Source organism: Lithobates pipiens, unplaced genomic scaffold, assembly GCF_037356315.1.
Source record: "Lithobates pipiens isolate NorthernLeopardFrog02 unplaced genomic scaffold, aLitPip1_a1.2 Scaffold_19, whole genome shotgun sequence".
NCBI lineage: Eukaryota > Metazoa > Chordata > Amphibia > Anura > Ranidae > Lithobates > Lithobates pipiens.
In genome coordinates, this window is record NW_027507764.1 from 170,460,519 (window position 1) to 170,478,439 (window position 17,921).

The 17,921-nt window shown below is 43.1% G+C and overlaps 1 protein-coding gene across 1 annotated transcript in view; it reads right to left on the reverse strand.

Annotated features, from left to right (window-relative positions):
• DYNC1LI1 (dynein cytoplasmic 1 light intermediate chain 1) overlaps nt 1–17,921 on the reverse strand; it is a 71,288-nt gene that overhangs the window by 12,869 nt on the left and 40,498 nt on the right. Inside the window, exons 5-8 of the mRNA XM_077491466.1 lie at nt 9,719–9,888; nt 6,274–6,367; nt 4,694–4,829; nt 1,685–1,796 (exon numbers count right to left, since the gene is read on the reverse strand). Of these exons, the coding sequence (XP_077347592.1) occupies nt 1,685–1,796; nt 4,694–4,829; nt 6,274–6,367; nt 9,719–9,888 (512 nt within the window). The remainder of the gene's footprint in view (nt 1–1,684; nt 1,797–4,693; nt 4,830–6,273; nt 6,368–9,718; nt 9,889–17,921) is intronic.

The following is a 17,921-nucleotide window of genomic DNA, read 5'->3' on the forward strand; positions in this document are numbered from 1 at the left end:
GCAACAAAGTCATTAATAATGCAGCTCTTGAGGAAAGGCTAGGTCACTTACTAAAGCCCAACTTCTCATAGAATGTCAGAGAGCTACCAGGGTAGAAATGGAGGTCTGGACTCCAAGAACAACAGGAAGACCTGACGGGAGATTAAGCCCTGTAACATGCCACCGCAAACAGAAATATATGTTTTGAGTTGCTCTTTAAAAACTACCTAAAGTTGAGCTTCACCCAAAAGGGGAAGTTCCACTTTAAGTCCCTCTCCCCCCCCCCCCCCCCCCTGCCACATTTGGCAGATTTTTTTTTTTTAGGGGGAGTAGGTAGTTTTGACAGGTAACAGCTGCCACTTCCGCTCAAATCGCCTCCTTTCCCTGCAGTATTCTGGGACAAGTCACAGGTCCCAGAAGAGCGTGGGACCATTCACAAAGTGCAGCGCAACTTGAGTACAGCCTGCAACCACAGTTAAAGAGAGAAATAAAAAAAAAAAAAATGTTTAAGGTTTAAGTCATAATGTACTAGTTTTCATAAATGTGTTTGCAGAAACTAGTATGCACGGTACATTATGACAGCCCTTCAGCACAGCGCTGTCACAGCTCTCCAGTGCTTCCATCTTCACCCGGTCTTTCTTCCAGGTTTGCAGACTCTGGCTGTATGAAGCCACTCCCATGCACGCACGTGGGGGGTCCCGGCCCAGAGCGCTGAAGGTACAGCATGGCAATGCTGTCCCTTCATTGACCTCACCGGTTGCATGCTGTGATAATATCTCCTAAATGGTGTTAGGAGACATTCACTGTACCTGCAGATAAGCCTTATTATACGCTTACCTGTAGGTACAAGTTAAAAAGTGGCCCTAACTTCCACTTTGAAGATGCAGGCACCAAGAACCCTACTGGTAAGTGTCCTGCAGTTACAGGGTTTGTAGCTGGTGACTTCATTTTTCATTTTTTTCCCCCAGAGTGAAGAACGGCTTTACTTGCTTTTCTAATAAAGTATCAGCTACTATCTTATGCATTTTTTTGGGGGGGGGGGGTTATTCTAGACTACAAGAAATATTTATGCTGTGTAGCTAAAGGCAGATCTTCCTAAAACTGCAATGAAGCGCTGTAGGCTGTAGCTTGAACCATTTACCATATTTATCAGCATTTAACACGCACTTCCCCCCCCCCCCTTAAAATCAGGGGAAAATTGTAAGTGCGTGTTATACGCCGATCCCCCACTGATTGTGAGCCACTCAGACATTCTTGGCAGCTTTTGGCTGCTCTTGCAGTCCTGCGTGAGCGGCCGAAAGCTACCGAGCGCCGCTGAGATACACAGGACATCCGGCTCTGTATTTCGGCTGCGCCATTTTTAAACAGCAAGGCTACACTGACAAGTCTGCAAATGACACTGACAAGGCTGCATTGATGGACAAGGCTACAGATGGACACTGATAAGGCTGCATTGATGGACAAGGCTGCAGATGGACACTGATAAGGCTGCATTGATGGGCATTTAAGTTTTTTCCTTAAACTTCCCTCCTAAACTTGGGGGTATGTGTTATTAGCTGATAAATACGGTACTTAATGCTATACGATTTAACCCTGACATTTTAGTATTTCCCTTATAAATTCTTTGTATGCATGTTGTGCGGTTATCTCAAAGAGACATACATAATGCTGGATTTCCAAGAGGAGGAAAAATAAATCTAAGTACCTTTCGCACAGGTGGTTTAGTGATTATATCTTCGAAAGCATCCTCTTGTTTTAGTGTTTGAAAGTTTTCATGTAAAATCCCTATCTTCTTCTCATTATCCCATCCTGCAGGACTAGAACAAAGGTGAACAACATCAACAGACAGACTGATTATTTTATACTTGTTCACATTTTTTACAATCATTTTCAAACCTTTGCCCAAGAAAACGGTCACGTACACTAAAAAAAGATATGTATATACAAACTGAACGTTTTGCACCGTGCAATGTTTTTTTTCTTTCCACTTCACAGAGAATACCGTTTAGCAGAAAAATCAGCCTTTTACTAGACAGCTGATTTTACAAAACACGGACATAGAATTGTGCACCTGTCAGTTTTCTGCAAACACAGAGAGATTGAGTTACCCATTCTGTGTCCCAGCACTCCAATTGATAGATATCCCTTGCATTCTAAATCTGGCTATACGTTACAACCCAATTGTGAAACACACTCACCGGCCACCATTAGGTACACCTTGCTAGCACCGGGTTGGACCCCCTTTTGCCTTCAGAATTGCCTCAATTCTTTGTAGCATAGATTCAACAAGTTGTTGGAAACCCTCCTCAGATTTTGGTCCATATTGACATAACATCACGCAGTTGCTGCAGATTTGTCAGCTGCACATCCGTGATGAAAATCTCCCTTTCCACCACATCCCAAAGGTGCTCTATTGGATTGAGATCTGGTGACTGTGGAGACCATTGGAGTACAATGACCTCATTGTCATGTACAAGAAACCAGTGGTGAGATGATTTGAGCTTTGTGACATAGTGCATTATCCTGCTGGAAGGAGCCATCAGAAGATGAGGACACTGTAGTCATAAAGGGATGACATGGTCAGCAAAAAATACTCAGGTAGGCCATGGTGTTTAAACGATGCTCAATTGGTACTAAGGGGCCCAAACTGAGCCAAAAATTATCCCCGACATCATTACAGCACCACCAGCTTGAACCGCTGATACAAAGCAGGATGGATCCATGCTTTCATGTGGTTTACGCCAAATTCCGGGAACAAAAAAAATGGGCATTTAAAGCAGTCGCCCCCCCCCCCCCCCCCAAAAATAAATAAAATTAAATTAAAATCAGCAGCTGCAAATACTGTAGCTGCTCACTTTTAACCACTTCGCATCCAGGCCAATTCTGACATTTCTCTCCTACATGTAAAATTCATAATTTTTTTGCTAGAAAATTACATAGAACACCCAAACATTATATATGTTTTTTTAGCAAAGACCCTAGAGAATACAATGGCGGTTGTTGCAACTTTATCTCGCACGGTATTTGCGCAGCAATTTTTCGAACACTAAAGCGGAAATTTGGAAAAAAAACTATTTTCTTTTTTCTATTTTAAAAGAAATCCAATCAAATCAAACTGTCATAAATTTAAGCCAAAATGTATTTTGCTACATGTTTTTGGTAAAAAAAATTCCGTTAAGTGTATAATAATTGGTTTGTGTGATCACGGACATATGTACGCAAATGATCATGTACATATGTGTGCAGGTGATCACGTACATATGTGTGCACATAATCATTGGGACAAGTGATTTTAGTGGGACATATGTGGGGGACATGTTTTTATTTTTTGGGGACATGTGTGTTATGGGGACATATGTGGGGACTGTGTGTTTACACTAGACTGAAGATCAGTGAGTAAAAAGCTGTAAAAAACAGCTCATACTCACTGATCATCAGCCGGCTGCAGCGATCTGCTCTCCTCTCCTCTCCTCAGCGATGACTTCTGTGTGAGGAGAGGAGGAGCCGATTGCCTAGCAACCGGCTGTTTGTTTACATCACATGACGGCCGTGATTGGACACGGCCGTCATGTGATCAGGAGGGCCAATCACAGAGCCCTCCTGCCGATCTGAGATGCGCCGTGTCCCGGTGACACGGGCGCATCGGGATCGCGCCGCTGCGCGGGCACGCGCGCGATCCCGCTCCTCCTGATGGACGTTCGTGAACGTCCTATCAGGAGTAGACGGCTCCCACCCGGCCGTATATGTGCATTGGCCGGGTGGGAAGTGGTTAACAATAAAAAAAAAAAATTAAAATAATTTGATTACTTTTATTTCTATTACAAGGAATGTAAACATCCCTTGTAACAGGAATATGGCATGATCGGACCCATTTATAGTGAGATATGGGGTCAATAAGACCCCATATCTCACCTCTAGGCTGGGAAGCCTAAAATAAAAAACGATCACGGCTTCCCAGCCAAGGTGGCGCCGTTATTTTGAATGTAGAGGCCGGGCGTGACATCATAACATCATGCCCGGCCTCCAAACGATCATAGAGACTCCAGGGACCATCTGGTCCGCCGAAAATCTCTACGATACCATCCGGGGGCCAGCGGATCTTGTGACCAACTCACCAATGGAAGCGGTGAGTCGGTAGAAGCACCGGAGGGCGGTGGGAGGGACGACGTCCCCTCCCGCCACCTGTAAGAACGCTCAAGCGGTGGAACAGCCGCTATGATCATTCTTATGGTGCAGGGAATCGCCAGCTGAAAATGACGATATCTGAATTATGTCTGTAGCTTCAGGCATCATTCAGATATAACCCCCGAAAGTCAAGTCCACCCGGCACGAAGTGGTTAATATTAGAACACTTACCTGTCTAGGGAGCCCACAATGTCACCCAAGCCATATTTTCTGATCGGCTCTCAGGTGTTGCTGCCACCATTTGTGGTAAAAGAGACCGGCACTGAAGCCTTTTCGGCTTCACAGCCATTTCCCTACTGTGAATGAGCAAAGTGCACTGTGCTTTCTAACTGGCCCAGCAGCGGAGGGGGGGGGGCCCGAATTTTTGGGGGACCTTGCCGCAGCCAAGTCTCCCGGAAGCAAACAGAAACAGGTACCCATTAAAGCACACATATACTATACTATAATAGAATATACACACACACACACACACACACACACACACACACACACCTCATGACTCGTGGTCAGAGCAGCATTATATACTTACATAAATACTGCATCCTTTTCCACAACGACAGCAGGCATATTGAAAGGAAATCCATATAAGTGCTGAACAATATATTTATATACAATGTCAATATTTTTGTTCTCTTTGATTGATGTGTACATTAGTGCGGCACCATCTTAAAGTAACTAGTTAGGGAAAATTTCAGATCAGGCATGAGAAGTTGCAGTAGGAGAACACGTCTTTTCACAAAATCTGAAAAAACTCAAAGGTTGTAATGGCTGAGAAAGCATGATACCATGTTTACCAAGAAGGAGCCAAGGAGCCTAAAACCGGGTACACACTATTATTTTTTTTATTGTTCAACCCTGCAGGTTGAACAAAAAAAGAAAAAAAATGAAGAAAAAAGCAAAAGTTAAAACTGCCAGCTCTTGTCGGAGTCACTGTACTAACAAACGTGAGGTTAGTTCAGCTATCTTCCCTGCTGAGCTGTTGTGTTCTGACAGGGGGACTGCCCACCCCACCAAAACACTCTGAGTGATTAGCGCTATTTGCCATTGGCTGAGAGCACCGATTGGGAGTCCGTCGGATGCTTGTTTTCCAGCATGCACATCTAACAGAAGCTGGGCCGACATAAAAACGGTCGACATTCGGGCTGTGTTTTTTACCAGCTGTTGTCTCCTGACATTTGGCCCGTGTGTACCCTCCTTAAGGCCGACCATACACAGAGACAGTGTTGGTGCGGGAATCCCTCCTCCCAAGCCATTGTCTCCTGCCAGGAGAAGACCGTGATTATTGCTAGCAGCTATAGCAGCCGCTAGCAATAATCGCAGGTGAAAACCAGCATGCTGGATGTACACAAGTTGATCAACTTGGGACATTCAGCCTGCCCATACACTGTTCCAATCTCGGCCAGTCAAGATTTTAAACATGTATCGCCTGCCTAAGGCCAAGTCTCATGGACCTCGGGCATATCTATGCTCTCTCAGCTGAGGTTCTACAAAGAAAAGCAATGCAAGTCAAGAGGATGTAACACCAGGGTCAGAGGGACGCAACGCTGGGCAAAGCATACAGTGTATCTTCTAAAAGGGTATCATAAAACATGAAGGCAACAGATGCTACTATCATAAATCATGAAAATTTTAAGGGAAGCTATTGGCAAATATGGATTCAATTTCTAGCCATTATGGGCACCCCTCAACTACAAATTTTGGGCACCTTTCTCAAGGTACAGACGCCTGACAGACAACTCACATGGCCTCATGATAAAGATGTGTGCACACCGCTTTCTTTCAGTTTTTGTACTCAAAACTTGTAGATCTTCTCCACTAGAGAAACCATAAATAGTATGAGATTTTCTAGTTATTGAAAAGTTCAGAACTGAACACTCAATACTGACATTTGAGGTAAAATCATAAACTGATCATAAACTGTTATACCCCAGCAAACTTAAAACAAACATTGTGGGTGAAGAATACAGACCGTAAATAGCGAATGATATCAGGTGGTGGCATGGCTACCTTGACTGCTTTGATTATTGTTCACATTTACCGATATGTATAAAACAACCAGCAACCTATGGCTACATACAGGTTTGCATTTTCCACACATATGAAGGATACATTGTAAACAAAACTTCCGGATATGGGACTGAATAAAGTCAAAGTGCTCGTCTGTGTAATCATGTTCTTTTTCCAAAATACTGATGGCATCACACTGCAATACAAAACATTGAAAGATAAGTGAGGGAACCTAAAAGAGACCTATGACTATATTACAGTATACTAAAAATGAAAGTATTTTCTTTAAAGCTGAACCCCAGACAAACAATATTAACAGGGCATCAAAAAGTGCTGATGTTGGATTAAAAATACAGTGCTAAAAATAGTGCCTGCATAGCGCCTCCCCCGTCTCTCCAGTGTGAAAGCCAGAGGGCTTTTACACTGGAGCGGTGTGCTTGCAGGACGGTAAAAAAAAAAGTCCTGCAAGCCGCATCTTTGCAGCACTGTAGTAGCGATGCATACTCTGCTCCTAAAGCGCCCCTGCCCATTGAAAAATAGGGCAGCACCGCCAATCCACAGCGACGCTTTTCGGCTGCTAGCGGGGGTTAAACCCACCCCACTAGCGGCTGAATAGAGCCGCTTTACCGCCGATGCCCACCCGCCCCAGTGTGAAAGTAGCCTTTTTTTTTTTTTAAAGAGCTGCGGGCGCAGCTAGTAGCAAAGATGTCTGGTTATATTGAATACCTGGTTTCCCGGCACTGCGATTCCTCTTACTGGCTGCCATCATACACTTGGACTGTACACTGTAACCTTATGGCTGGTCACAAACACAGTAGGGTGGTGGTGGTGGTGGTGGTGGTGGGGGGGGGACGGGGGGGGGGGGGGGGGTCTGTGAAACTACACTTCACAAGACAACACAGCCAAGGATCTAAAGACTATTGTGCATACAATGATTACAAGACAGGTCATCTTAGTCCAGGTAGGAGGAATAGATGCTGAACATGGATCAAATATGGAGGTACTGCAATTGTTTTGAAAGGTAATACAAATCTGCAAGCAATACAATTGCTCTCTTGTATTTTTATCTTACCAAAATTTATACATAAAGAGTGAGATTTTAGAGCAGTCATCACTAGAGGACCACGAGTCCACACCATTTAGGTGTCCTCACATCCAGACCCACCAGTTACACCATTTAGGAGACTGTTCTTCCTGAGCCACCACTAACTTGGTCATCTCCGCATAGCTGAGAGGCTGGGAGACAGCTGGACAGAGGGCAATAGCTGCCCCAGTTTAGTGACCGGTTGCTAGGATGCAGGACGGTCCTAGCAACCAGTCACAAGCTGGTTGCAACTTTGTCCCTCCATTCAGAACTGTTCTGTTTCCCAATGTCAGCTCTAGAACTACTGCCCCCCCCCCACTGCTATGAATGCAAGGGGGGAAGCCAGGGGTGCTGTGAAGAATGTCCAAAGACTGCAATGTTAAAAGGAGGAGGCGGGGTGATATTTAAAAAAAAAAAAAAAAAAAGTAGCAAGGATAAGAATGTGAAGGGCATGATATGAAGGGGGCCCAAGGATTGCAATGTAAAGGAGGGGGATAAGATCAAGGGGACCAAAGACTATAATGTTAATGGGGGGGGGGGATGTAAATAGGGGGTTGAGGACGCTGCTGTGAAGCGGGACTGTGCTATAAAAGGGAAGGTGTTGTGTTGTGATGTGCAGGGGGAACTGAGAACACTGATGTATAAACAGGATTGTGATGTGAAGGAACTGTAGCTAGGTTCACATTATTGCGTCCTGCATTTATACAGCTCATGCTTTTCAATGGGCTGCCTTATATGCAGAAATGCAGACGGTGCTACCCACATGGTGCTGTGTCCCCATGCGGTTTGGCACTCAGGAAAATGCCCCGTGTTTGGCAACGTGCAAAGGCGCCATTAAGGAACAAAAAGCGTTTCGGACCTCTGCTGGAAGAAATTTTTATGCAATGACCAGAACTTTGTTTTTTTAATTCAATACCCCTGTTTTAGAGCTTCTACAACAAAGCCGTCATGTCATGGAACTTAAAAGAAACTACTTAAATTTTGCAAAGAGTTCTCTTTTATAAGCTTCTGTGTAATTTATATAATAAAACCAATATTATTTTTGCTGTATCTAAATCTGCTAGTGCATCCAACACTGCTTCTGATGCCAACTCACATTTTTTCAGCAGTTAGAGCAACATTTTTTTTCTGTTTTGGAATAAAGGTTTTATATACAATAACTAAAAGCAGATCATTGTAAGCGCCACTATCAGTGGAAAATGTTAAGTCTCAACCCTCTAACTGCTGCATCAGTAGGACATCTTGTTCTGTTGAAAAACAAGAGACTTACTGGCCAGATCACCAGGTGAAACTAAAGCCCAGTACACACGGGCTGAATGTGGGGCAGCATTCCACCCATGTGTACTGCAGCCGGTCTGACATAAGCCAGCCATTCGGTCGGCTTCTGTTGAAGAGGCATGATCAAAAAAGGTCTGCCAATTCGCTCAGTGCTCTCAGTCAAAGGCAGACGTCTCCCTTTCAAAGCAGAATAGCACAGCAGGGGAGATAACTGTACTAACATACCAAAGATCCTGTTCTCTTATGGCAGAACAAACAGCACAGTGCTTGTGCTGTCTAATTTGCTCTTTTCTAAGCTGTAAAAAGCCTGGTTGATCCTGCCTGTTCCTGTGTCCCCCTGTCTGTGCTGACCACGGTAATCACGGCTGCTGATCCCCAATTACTGTGGTCAGTTTGTGTCCCTGTTTGAATGTGAGCCGCCCCTCCACTCTCCTCCTGCCACTATTAGTAGCTGGCATTAAAAAGTTACCCAAATATTACTGCCAGACCCTCTTATCAAGACATAACACACTTTGTACCCATTTGTGTAAAACAAAGCCTGTAATTACCTTATTTCAGAGATTATCTGCCTGATCAAGTGACCTCCGACCACTCTTCTCCTCCAATCTAAGGGATACAGTGGGAGGGGCCAAGCGGACAGCACAGTGGTCATGTGACCTCGCCGGCTGATGTCAAAGGAGAATCTCAGCCCCTCCTGCCGTAGCCCTTAGATCGGAGGAGAAGAGCGGTCGGACGTCACGTGCCAGCCAGAAAAGCTCTGAGATAGGCAATTACAGACATCGTTTCACACAAAAAGGTACACAGTGTGTTAGGTCTTAAAATAAGCGTTTGGCTGGCATTAAATCTTTTTTTTTTACTTAACTAATTAAAAGGAAAGAAAACAAATGCAGCCACCACATCTAAGCATTTGTAAGCTGCAATATAACAAACATTTGATTTTGTGTTTATTACCGCATTTAACGTTTGCTAAAATCCTGGCAATATATAGTGCACATGGGGATGACTTTTTATCTCAACAAGCCTGGAGTTTCACTTCAGTAGTATAAAATATTGCAAACACATAGCAAAAGGAAATAGACTGATACCAAACATATTTAATAATAAGTAATAAATAAATGACAGATTGCAAGCAATGAGCTGAAAGGAGTACTGCATGATAAGGAAAAAAAAAAAAGGAGAACTGACCTTTGTACAAACTACTACTACAGGAATGCCAAGGTTATGTGTTAGGGTGTCTTCTCCCAAAGGCAGAATCACACTGTCATCCCGTTCCTCTTGTGAGGATGTACCTCTCCTCTGCGGCGAGGCAGGGAATTCATCTCCAGGCTCTACATATTCTTGGAAGTTTCTAACCACTGAACAAAAACAAAGTAAAAAGTAACTGTGATAAAACTAAACTAAGTAAACTTATCAATATCTTTACAAGCAAGCATCAATACATTTGAGATATTACAATATGTTGTGAATATTTTAAAGGAGCCGACAGGCAGGGAGGGAGGGGGGAGGAGGACACTAGCGCAAAGATGAGAGAGACAGCAGGGCGGCGGATGATAGACACAAAAACTGACCACAGTGTCAGGGCTCAGTAGCCATGATTACCCTGGTCGGTTTACAGAGGGGAGGGGAAAAACTGGCAAGATCAGCCAGGTTTTTTAGGTGTTACAGGAGTCCAAATGACACAGGACATGCACGGTGTCATACAACAAGCTTTAAAAAGGAGAAAGATCCATTTATATTAATTTTTTTGGGTTAACATACGCTTTAATGTATGCACTTTTCGAACTAGAAAAAACATATTGAAAACTTAAAAGGGGCCGATTTATAATGCAGAGAGATATCGCTTCCCACTCTGGGCTATTACTGCAAAGTTATTTCAATGCCACCAGCTGCATTTCATCGCCCAAACATTAAACAGAGAGTGCAGTGTGGAGCCGGTAGTATATAAATGCTTAAAGTGGTAGTAAAGCCTGCTTTGTGATTTTTACCTACAGGTAAGCCTATAATGAGGCTTAACTGTAGGTAAAATGAATATCTAAATATGCACCATTTAGGAGCTAGACCTGGCTGCATCCAGAGTGAATATCACCGGCGTTCTGAAGGTGCCACATACCTTGCCGAACCTTCAGAGTTTCGTGCTGGAACCAAGGGCTCCCGTGTGCATTGCCACTCTGACCAATCACATAGCCAGAGTACGCAAACTAGAAAAAAAAAAAAAAAAAACACGACAGGGGGAAGATGTCAGCCCTCTCAGCAATGAGGGCGTGCCACTTGAAGGCTTTGTTCCAACGTAAGTATTTCACAATATGCTTGTAAGGGATGCATACTAGCACCTTATGCAATTGCCTTACAATTCTTTTTCCAAGGTTTTCTAGTGCTTTAAAGGCTTGTTCGCACTGTGTGCGTTGACCTGCGTTTTTCTACCCTTGATAAACACAGGTCAGAACTAGGGCACATTGAAAATAATTGTTTTCAACATTCCACGTTTATACCACACTGCCGATGAGATGTGCAGTATAGTAAAATGTCTGCATTGTTCCGCAACGAAATGAAGAACACCTGCATGTCACCACATAGCAAAGCAAATGTGCAAAGGAATGTGCTGTTGTGCAGGGACATGAATGAAGTGCCACTATGTGACACTTCTAATAAAGTTGAGGGGGAAGAAAAAAAAAAAGAAAAAAAAAAGAAAAGGAAGAGCGTTGAAATGTGTTGAAACAGGCATCACACTGCCCTGACACTAACCATTGGGGGCTACTGTAAACATAGCCTTAAGCCTAGTACAGTTTTTTGAAGAGCTTGGAAGGAGCCGCTGTACTAACTATCCAGTGTTAGTACAGCAATCTCCCCGCTGAGCTATTGTGTTCTGACAAGGGGGCGGGGCAGGGCGCCCCCGCCAGAACACACTGCTAATGGAGGACAGTGCTGATCGGTCATGCCCTTTTCACAGAAGTCAGCTTCTGTCAGACTGGCTGCTTTACACACGGGCCGAATGTCGGCTGGTTTCTATAGCCCTTAACTCCATTACTGAGAAATGCCAGTCATGTGCTAGTGTTCTCTTTTCTTTTAAACGTATTCATTTTATAACATTCTGCTGGCTTCTGGACGCCAAACTAAGCACATCTGTATAGCATGCTGCTATGGTTAATAAATCTGCGATCTGTATTTTTAATAAAAGTCCTCTTCACATAGTTCCCTCTGGTCCATGTCAGATGGGAGGTTCTCCAGCAACTGAAACTGTTTTGGGTTAAGTACCTTGTGCTGATATCCATTCTTAAGTAACTGCTATTTTAAAAGAACATCTAGACATAGCTGTAGAAACACACCGGGGGCGATTCAATAAGGCATTCTGGCAGTGTGGATGTTTTTAAAAGCCTTGCTCCAAATTCTTTAAACCCATGTGACATTTTTATTTTTAGTACCATTTGCAAAACGTTCACTAAATGGGGTATTGTTCATTCATATAGAAATATCACCGTACTGCTAAGGAAAGTGGAGATACAGAAGACCTCTTCCATGGTGGAGTAAATGGCATTGTAGGGCGTGTTTATTTAAAAAATGAAACTGCAGGAGCAAAACAGTGCTTGTCAGTATAACAGATAAGTATATAATTCAGTGGTGGACCTCTCAACTTGTTCAACAGGTTGGTATTTAGTGGTGTATCCAGAAGGAGATCCAGCATTTGCAGAACCGGATCCACCGTGTCCAGCAGACCCAACTGCCCCCGAGTTTATTTCCTGGGCTCTTGTTTTTATAAAGCGGATGCTGCATTAGAGAGTAGAAGCATGTAGAATCCAAGTCAACCTACCGAGAGTCCGCTTTCAGGGGCTTTTCTGTGCCTCCAAAAGCTGACTCACGATAGGTTGACTTGGATTCTACGTGCTTCAACTCTCTAATGCAGGATCCACTTTACAATATAGCAGTATCTCCAAGGTGATTGCCGACTGGCTGCTTTGGGTTATTACTTCAAAACGAATGTTCTTACTGTTATGTTTTATTATAGTAATTAAAGAGCAGCTCCTCGTAGAATTTCACATCACTCTGCACCATTTTCAACCAGGGTGCTTTCAGATATCCTCAGGGGTGCCTTGGCAAAAGGTCTAAAAATTGCCTAAAAATTGTATACAAGCCAGCAAGTGGAGGAAGTCTGCCTTTTAGTTGCACAAAGCCACAGGTTTTCATTTGGCACCATTACAACCTTCCACCTGCCAGCGTCCTAAGAATCAAATCGGTTGACAAGGAGGACATTGGGTGCTTGCACAACATCCTCATTTGCTCCTTTTCATCAGCACTGGGGTCACAGAGTGAGGAAGAGAAACAGAGAGAGAGAAGAGAAACATTGGAATACTAGTCAGTACCAGTGTGCAAAGGTGCATTTTCATTGGAAGAACAAATCACCTGTAATGTTGGGTGTCCCGTGTGTGCGAATGTTGCAGTGTTATGTAAAACTATTAATTTGATTCTTTACATTTTAGAATGGAGATCCGTGAGCATTTTAAAGGGCGTCTCAACTGAAAAAGGTTTGAAAAACAATGGGTTAAAACATAAAGCCCAAGCAACAAAATATGGTTCAATATAGTTTATCCAGTAATACATAGGGGGAATCCATTCATAGCTCTGCCACTTTTTGGGAGTTACTCCCTCTTTAGGCAGTTCTAAAATGTGCCACTTTTACATTGTATCTCCCTGAATGTACCACTTTTAAATTTTTTTTGTATCGCACTGAATGCACTAAATGTAAAAAAAAGTGGAGCTAATTAAGGCCAACTCTATTTTGGCCTACAGAAAGAAAAACCTGTCTCAGACAGATTTTGCAAAAGTGTCTCTTGTGCATAAAGTGGCACAGCATGAGCCAAATATAATTACATTCTAGACAGGTATATGAATTTGGCGTACATATTCGCCAGCACACCATGGATCAGCAATTTTCATCCATAAAGTTTTAACGAAAAAGATCACATCACAAAAAGGAAGGTGCAATGCTTCGGGGCCGTGCAGGACCCCTTCGTCAGGCATGTGAAGATCAATATTCCTATCGCACACGTTCCTGGTATGTATGGCTCAAAAAATGGTGGGTGCTGCAGAGATTACCAGTTGGGTCCTGTAAACATCAAACATGCATACATATTTGCCGGCACACCATGGATCGTCAATTTTTGTCCAAAAAGTAAAGAAAAAAAGATCACATCACAAAGGAAGGTGCAATATTTCGGAGCCATGCAGGACTCCTTAGTCAGGCATGTGATGACGAAGGGGTCACATCACATGCCCAATCCATGGTGTGCTGGTGAATATGTACACTTGTTTGACGTTTCCAGGACCCAACTAGTAATCGCTGCAGCACCCACCATTTTTTGAGCCATACATACCAGGAACGTGTGCGATAGGAATATTGATCAGACAGGTATATGAATTTGGCGCATTCTTTACCAGTTTTAAAATGCATGAGACACTTTTGCAAAATCTACCTGTGCCAGTCTTTATGAATTCCAGGGATGCAGTTTTGTATTCTATGCTGAGAAATAACTGAAACCGCAGCAAACTATCTGGCTCTCGGACTACAGAAATGTTGATACATACAGTACTTGCATGCTTAGGAATGCCCTTTTCAGCCGCCCCCCCCATACTGGTTAAAAGAAGAAAAAAAAAGAAAAAATACACATTTGATATTTGTTTGCTTGTTACCATGATGATCCAGTGGTGGCATTGATAAAAACTTGCCATTTTAAATTGTTGTCCTACATTAGTGTGCTTTTGTTTTAGAACCCTAGCAGCCCAGCTACTTTTTCCTTTTCCTATAATAAACCTCTGCACAGCTTAACATTTTCTATACATGCTAATCACAGATAGTATGGCTGACAGTTTTAGCTTCCGGGGGTGGGCTGCTGAGGAGTTTATTTAAATGAATCATTCATTAAGCTCTGATCCTCTTTGATGAAGTTGAATTATTGACGCAACGCATAGGGCAGAGCATCTTAAAGCCATTAAGAAAGAGCAGGGGAGAGTGGTTTCCTCAGCCACAGCTTCTATCCGATGGAGCACCTGAGATGTCAGCCGGCAGAGGCAAGGAGGGGTGAGCCGTGGGAAATCAAACCCATTCTGTATATCAATATGCCTATGTTTTAACTAACATTGTGAGTGCGGTTCTTGGTGGAAAATAAAATTCCTTGTATGTCTTTTAAAAGCAAAGTGCACTATTTTTGTTTGCTATAAAAAGGTTGTATCTGTGTGAATTCGGGAGTCATTTTCATTGTAACCACAGTTCACTACGGATAGCCGATGCCGGCTTTTAAAAAGGGGAAATGGCATGTGTTTGACACAAAACTGTTAAGGTATTATGTTGGTAATGAGAACACTTTTGTATAGAGGGTTTAACGTTATATTTTTTTGGGATATAGGACTATCAATTTTTTAGTTTAGTATTGTCATCTACCTTTTAAATTCACTTTCAGTTTAATCACCAGGCCCCTGGTGGGCCTTTGCAGTACCCTGCAGGCTTTACACTCCTATTCTGGGCAACTCAGGGGTGGTTATAGGATCATCCATGCTTATTGTTAGCACGCATTACTTGGGCAAGTGTGTTTTTTTTTTTACTATATACCCCAGGGTGGTCGGCTGTGGCCCCTTGTCCTCTATGATGTTCCCCCATGGATATCTCCCAACTTTTTTTACTCCTCTTTCCTCTTTTTCCCCTCCCTCTTTTTTTTGGTCCTCTTTGGCTAATCTGATTCATGCAGTCATGTATATACATATATATTTTTTTCATTTGCCTTATTCCCTTTACCCCCCCTTTTTTTTTTCTTTGCTTTTTGCTCTGAGCTTTGTTAGCTCAGAGCAAAAGGGGTTGCAGAGGTTTGCTCAAGGTTTTACATCTGAATGCATTCAGGTGAAAAACCTCATGTGATGCAGCAGCCCCCCCCCCCCCTTTACTTTCCTGAACCTGGTCTTTCCAGCGACGGGGACGAGCACACCAGCTCCAGCCAGTGTCTCAGGTCCTGATTGAATAGATTGATAGCAGTGCAGCCATTAGCTCCTGTCAAACACATCCAATGACGCAGGAGCTGGAGCCGGGGCCGAGTCCTGCTGTCTGTGTCAATGGACACAGCAGCAGGACATTGGAGCGCACCCGCACAAGTGCCCCGGGGGAGAGAGGCTCTTCAATGGGTCACTCGAGAAGGAGGAGCCAAGAGCGCTGTTGAGAGACCCCAGGAGGAGGAGGACCAGGGCCACTCTGTGAAAAACTAACTACACAGAGGAGGCAAGTATGACGACATGTTTGTTTTTGTTTTTAAAGAGGTTTATTTGAACTTTTCAGCTGCCATCTTCATGCGTGAATCCTGAGGAAGCAAATGTATCAAAAAACGTGTTGATGTCACATGCTTGTATCACTTATAAATTGTCTGTCCGACCTTATCACCTTTTTTTCTATGTTGTGGTTTTAACAAGGTGGCATTTTTAAAATGTGACATAATAAATCACGGTTTTTAAAAAAAAGAGGAGTTTTTTTTGTAAAGTAGTTTTGTTTCTCTCTCATTTGCTTAGCATATGAAAATCCCTTGTGGATTGAGGGTCCCCCCATTTGTTGGGTATGGTCCCCTCTTCTACAGGGAAACATTTTGTGGTTTGACATGTCAACTAGTGGGATGGTGCCACAATGAGAATATATCCGTTTCTGCTTGGCTCACACTCATTATTGAAAAGGCACATGTGACTCTTTTAAAAGGTCCATATTGGAGGGTGAGCGTACAGCTGCAACTTATGGTGGTGGAATTTGTCCTCTTTGCACCGTGGGATTCACCAAACTTTGAATGAGGATTTTAAAGTTTTGAGACACTGTATGTTATAAAAAAAAAAAAAAAAAAAATTTTTGGTTTTACCACAGATAGTACTAATTACATTTTTTTCACTCCCAGGTAGACAGAAGGACACAGCACTTGGTATACTTATGGGACTTAATGATTTTTTTTTATATATTTGATATACAGTATAATCCTTTGATGTAGCACATACAATTCTTTTGTTTATATTGGTCAACAAATTGTAGCCTTGAATAGCCAGCTGTAGATCTATAACCAGGGGCGTATCTCCCAAGAGGCAAAGAAGGCGTTTGCCTTGGGCGGCATTTTTCAGGGGGCTATGGGAGAACCTCCTGTAGTATGCCTCCCTCTCTCACCCCAGTGGTGGAGCTTAACCACTTGCTTACTGGGCACTTAAACCCCATTCCTGCCCAGGCCAATTTTCATCTTTCAGCGCCGTCACACTGACGGTATCCAAACTATTTTTTTTTTTTTTTTTTTTTTTTACACAAAGGGGATTACTTTTGGTGGTATTTAATCACTACTGGGGGTTTTATTTTTTGCTAAAAATAAAAAAATAAATTCATAGTTTGGTCTAAAATTTAGCAAACAGGTAATTTTTTTCCTTCATTGATGTGAGCTGATGAGGCTGCACTAACGGGCACTGGCGATGAGGCATCGATGAGCACTGGTGAGCATTGATAGGTGGTACTGATGGGTGGTACTGCTTAGCAGCAGTGGGTCTGGAATGTGCCGGACAGATGTCCCGTTTTCCTCCAGACGGTGTCAGCGTGATGAAAAAAAAATAAAATAAAAAAGCAGAGTCTCAAAGTCGAGTCTCACCGACTCGCTGATCACAGAGCGAGCCGCCCGCACCCCCACGCCCTACCGGCAATTTAGGCCTGCGCTGTAGCCCTCTTTCGGCTATAGCACAGGCAGGAAGGGGTAAAATAGGAAGAGGTGGAGTTTACAGATGAATGGGTGGCTCCTAAACAGGTAAGTAAGTAAGAGTCCATTGTTAAAGTAGTTTGCTTTTTAGTCTCATAGCTGGGATGTTACCTAGAAGTAAGCAGCATCCTGGGCTTTGATTTTGGAAATTCTTCTCCAATCTTAAAGCAGAACTAAACCCTCTTATCCTTTACAGCCAAGTAAGCTGTCATAGAAGCCTCTCATCTGTAGCTACCATCAGCATCTGTATACACTCCTAAAGAGTGTACCTCCTTTAACTTCTTGAGAGGACCACAACTGAATTTACACCAATTCCTACCGACAGGCACTGGTTTGTTTTTGCAGTTTTGTTCTTTATGCACACATGATAGCTGCCACAAGGCAAAGTTTATTCAGTAAACCGGGTGTCTAGTTATTCATTGCAAGCGATACTAAAGTAGATTGTTATTGCTCTATTGTATACATTTTATTTTTGCTCTATTAAGCCTGGCTCACATGTTTGGATGGGGAACGTGCGCAAAATCAAGCCCCACACATCGGCAAAGACGGCATGGTTTCGTGCACGCCATGCAGCGCAATTTAGTTATAAGGGTCAAGTGATCTCTTTCCTTATGTTTCTGCGAGTAGTGAAGTCCAATGAATTTAAT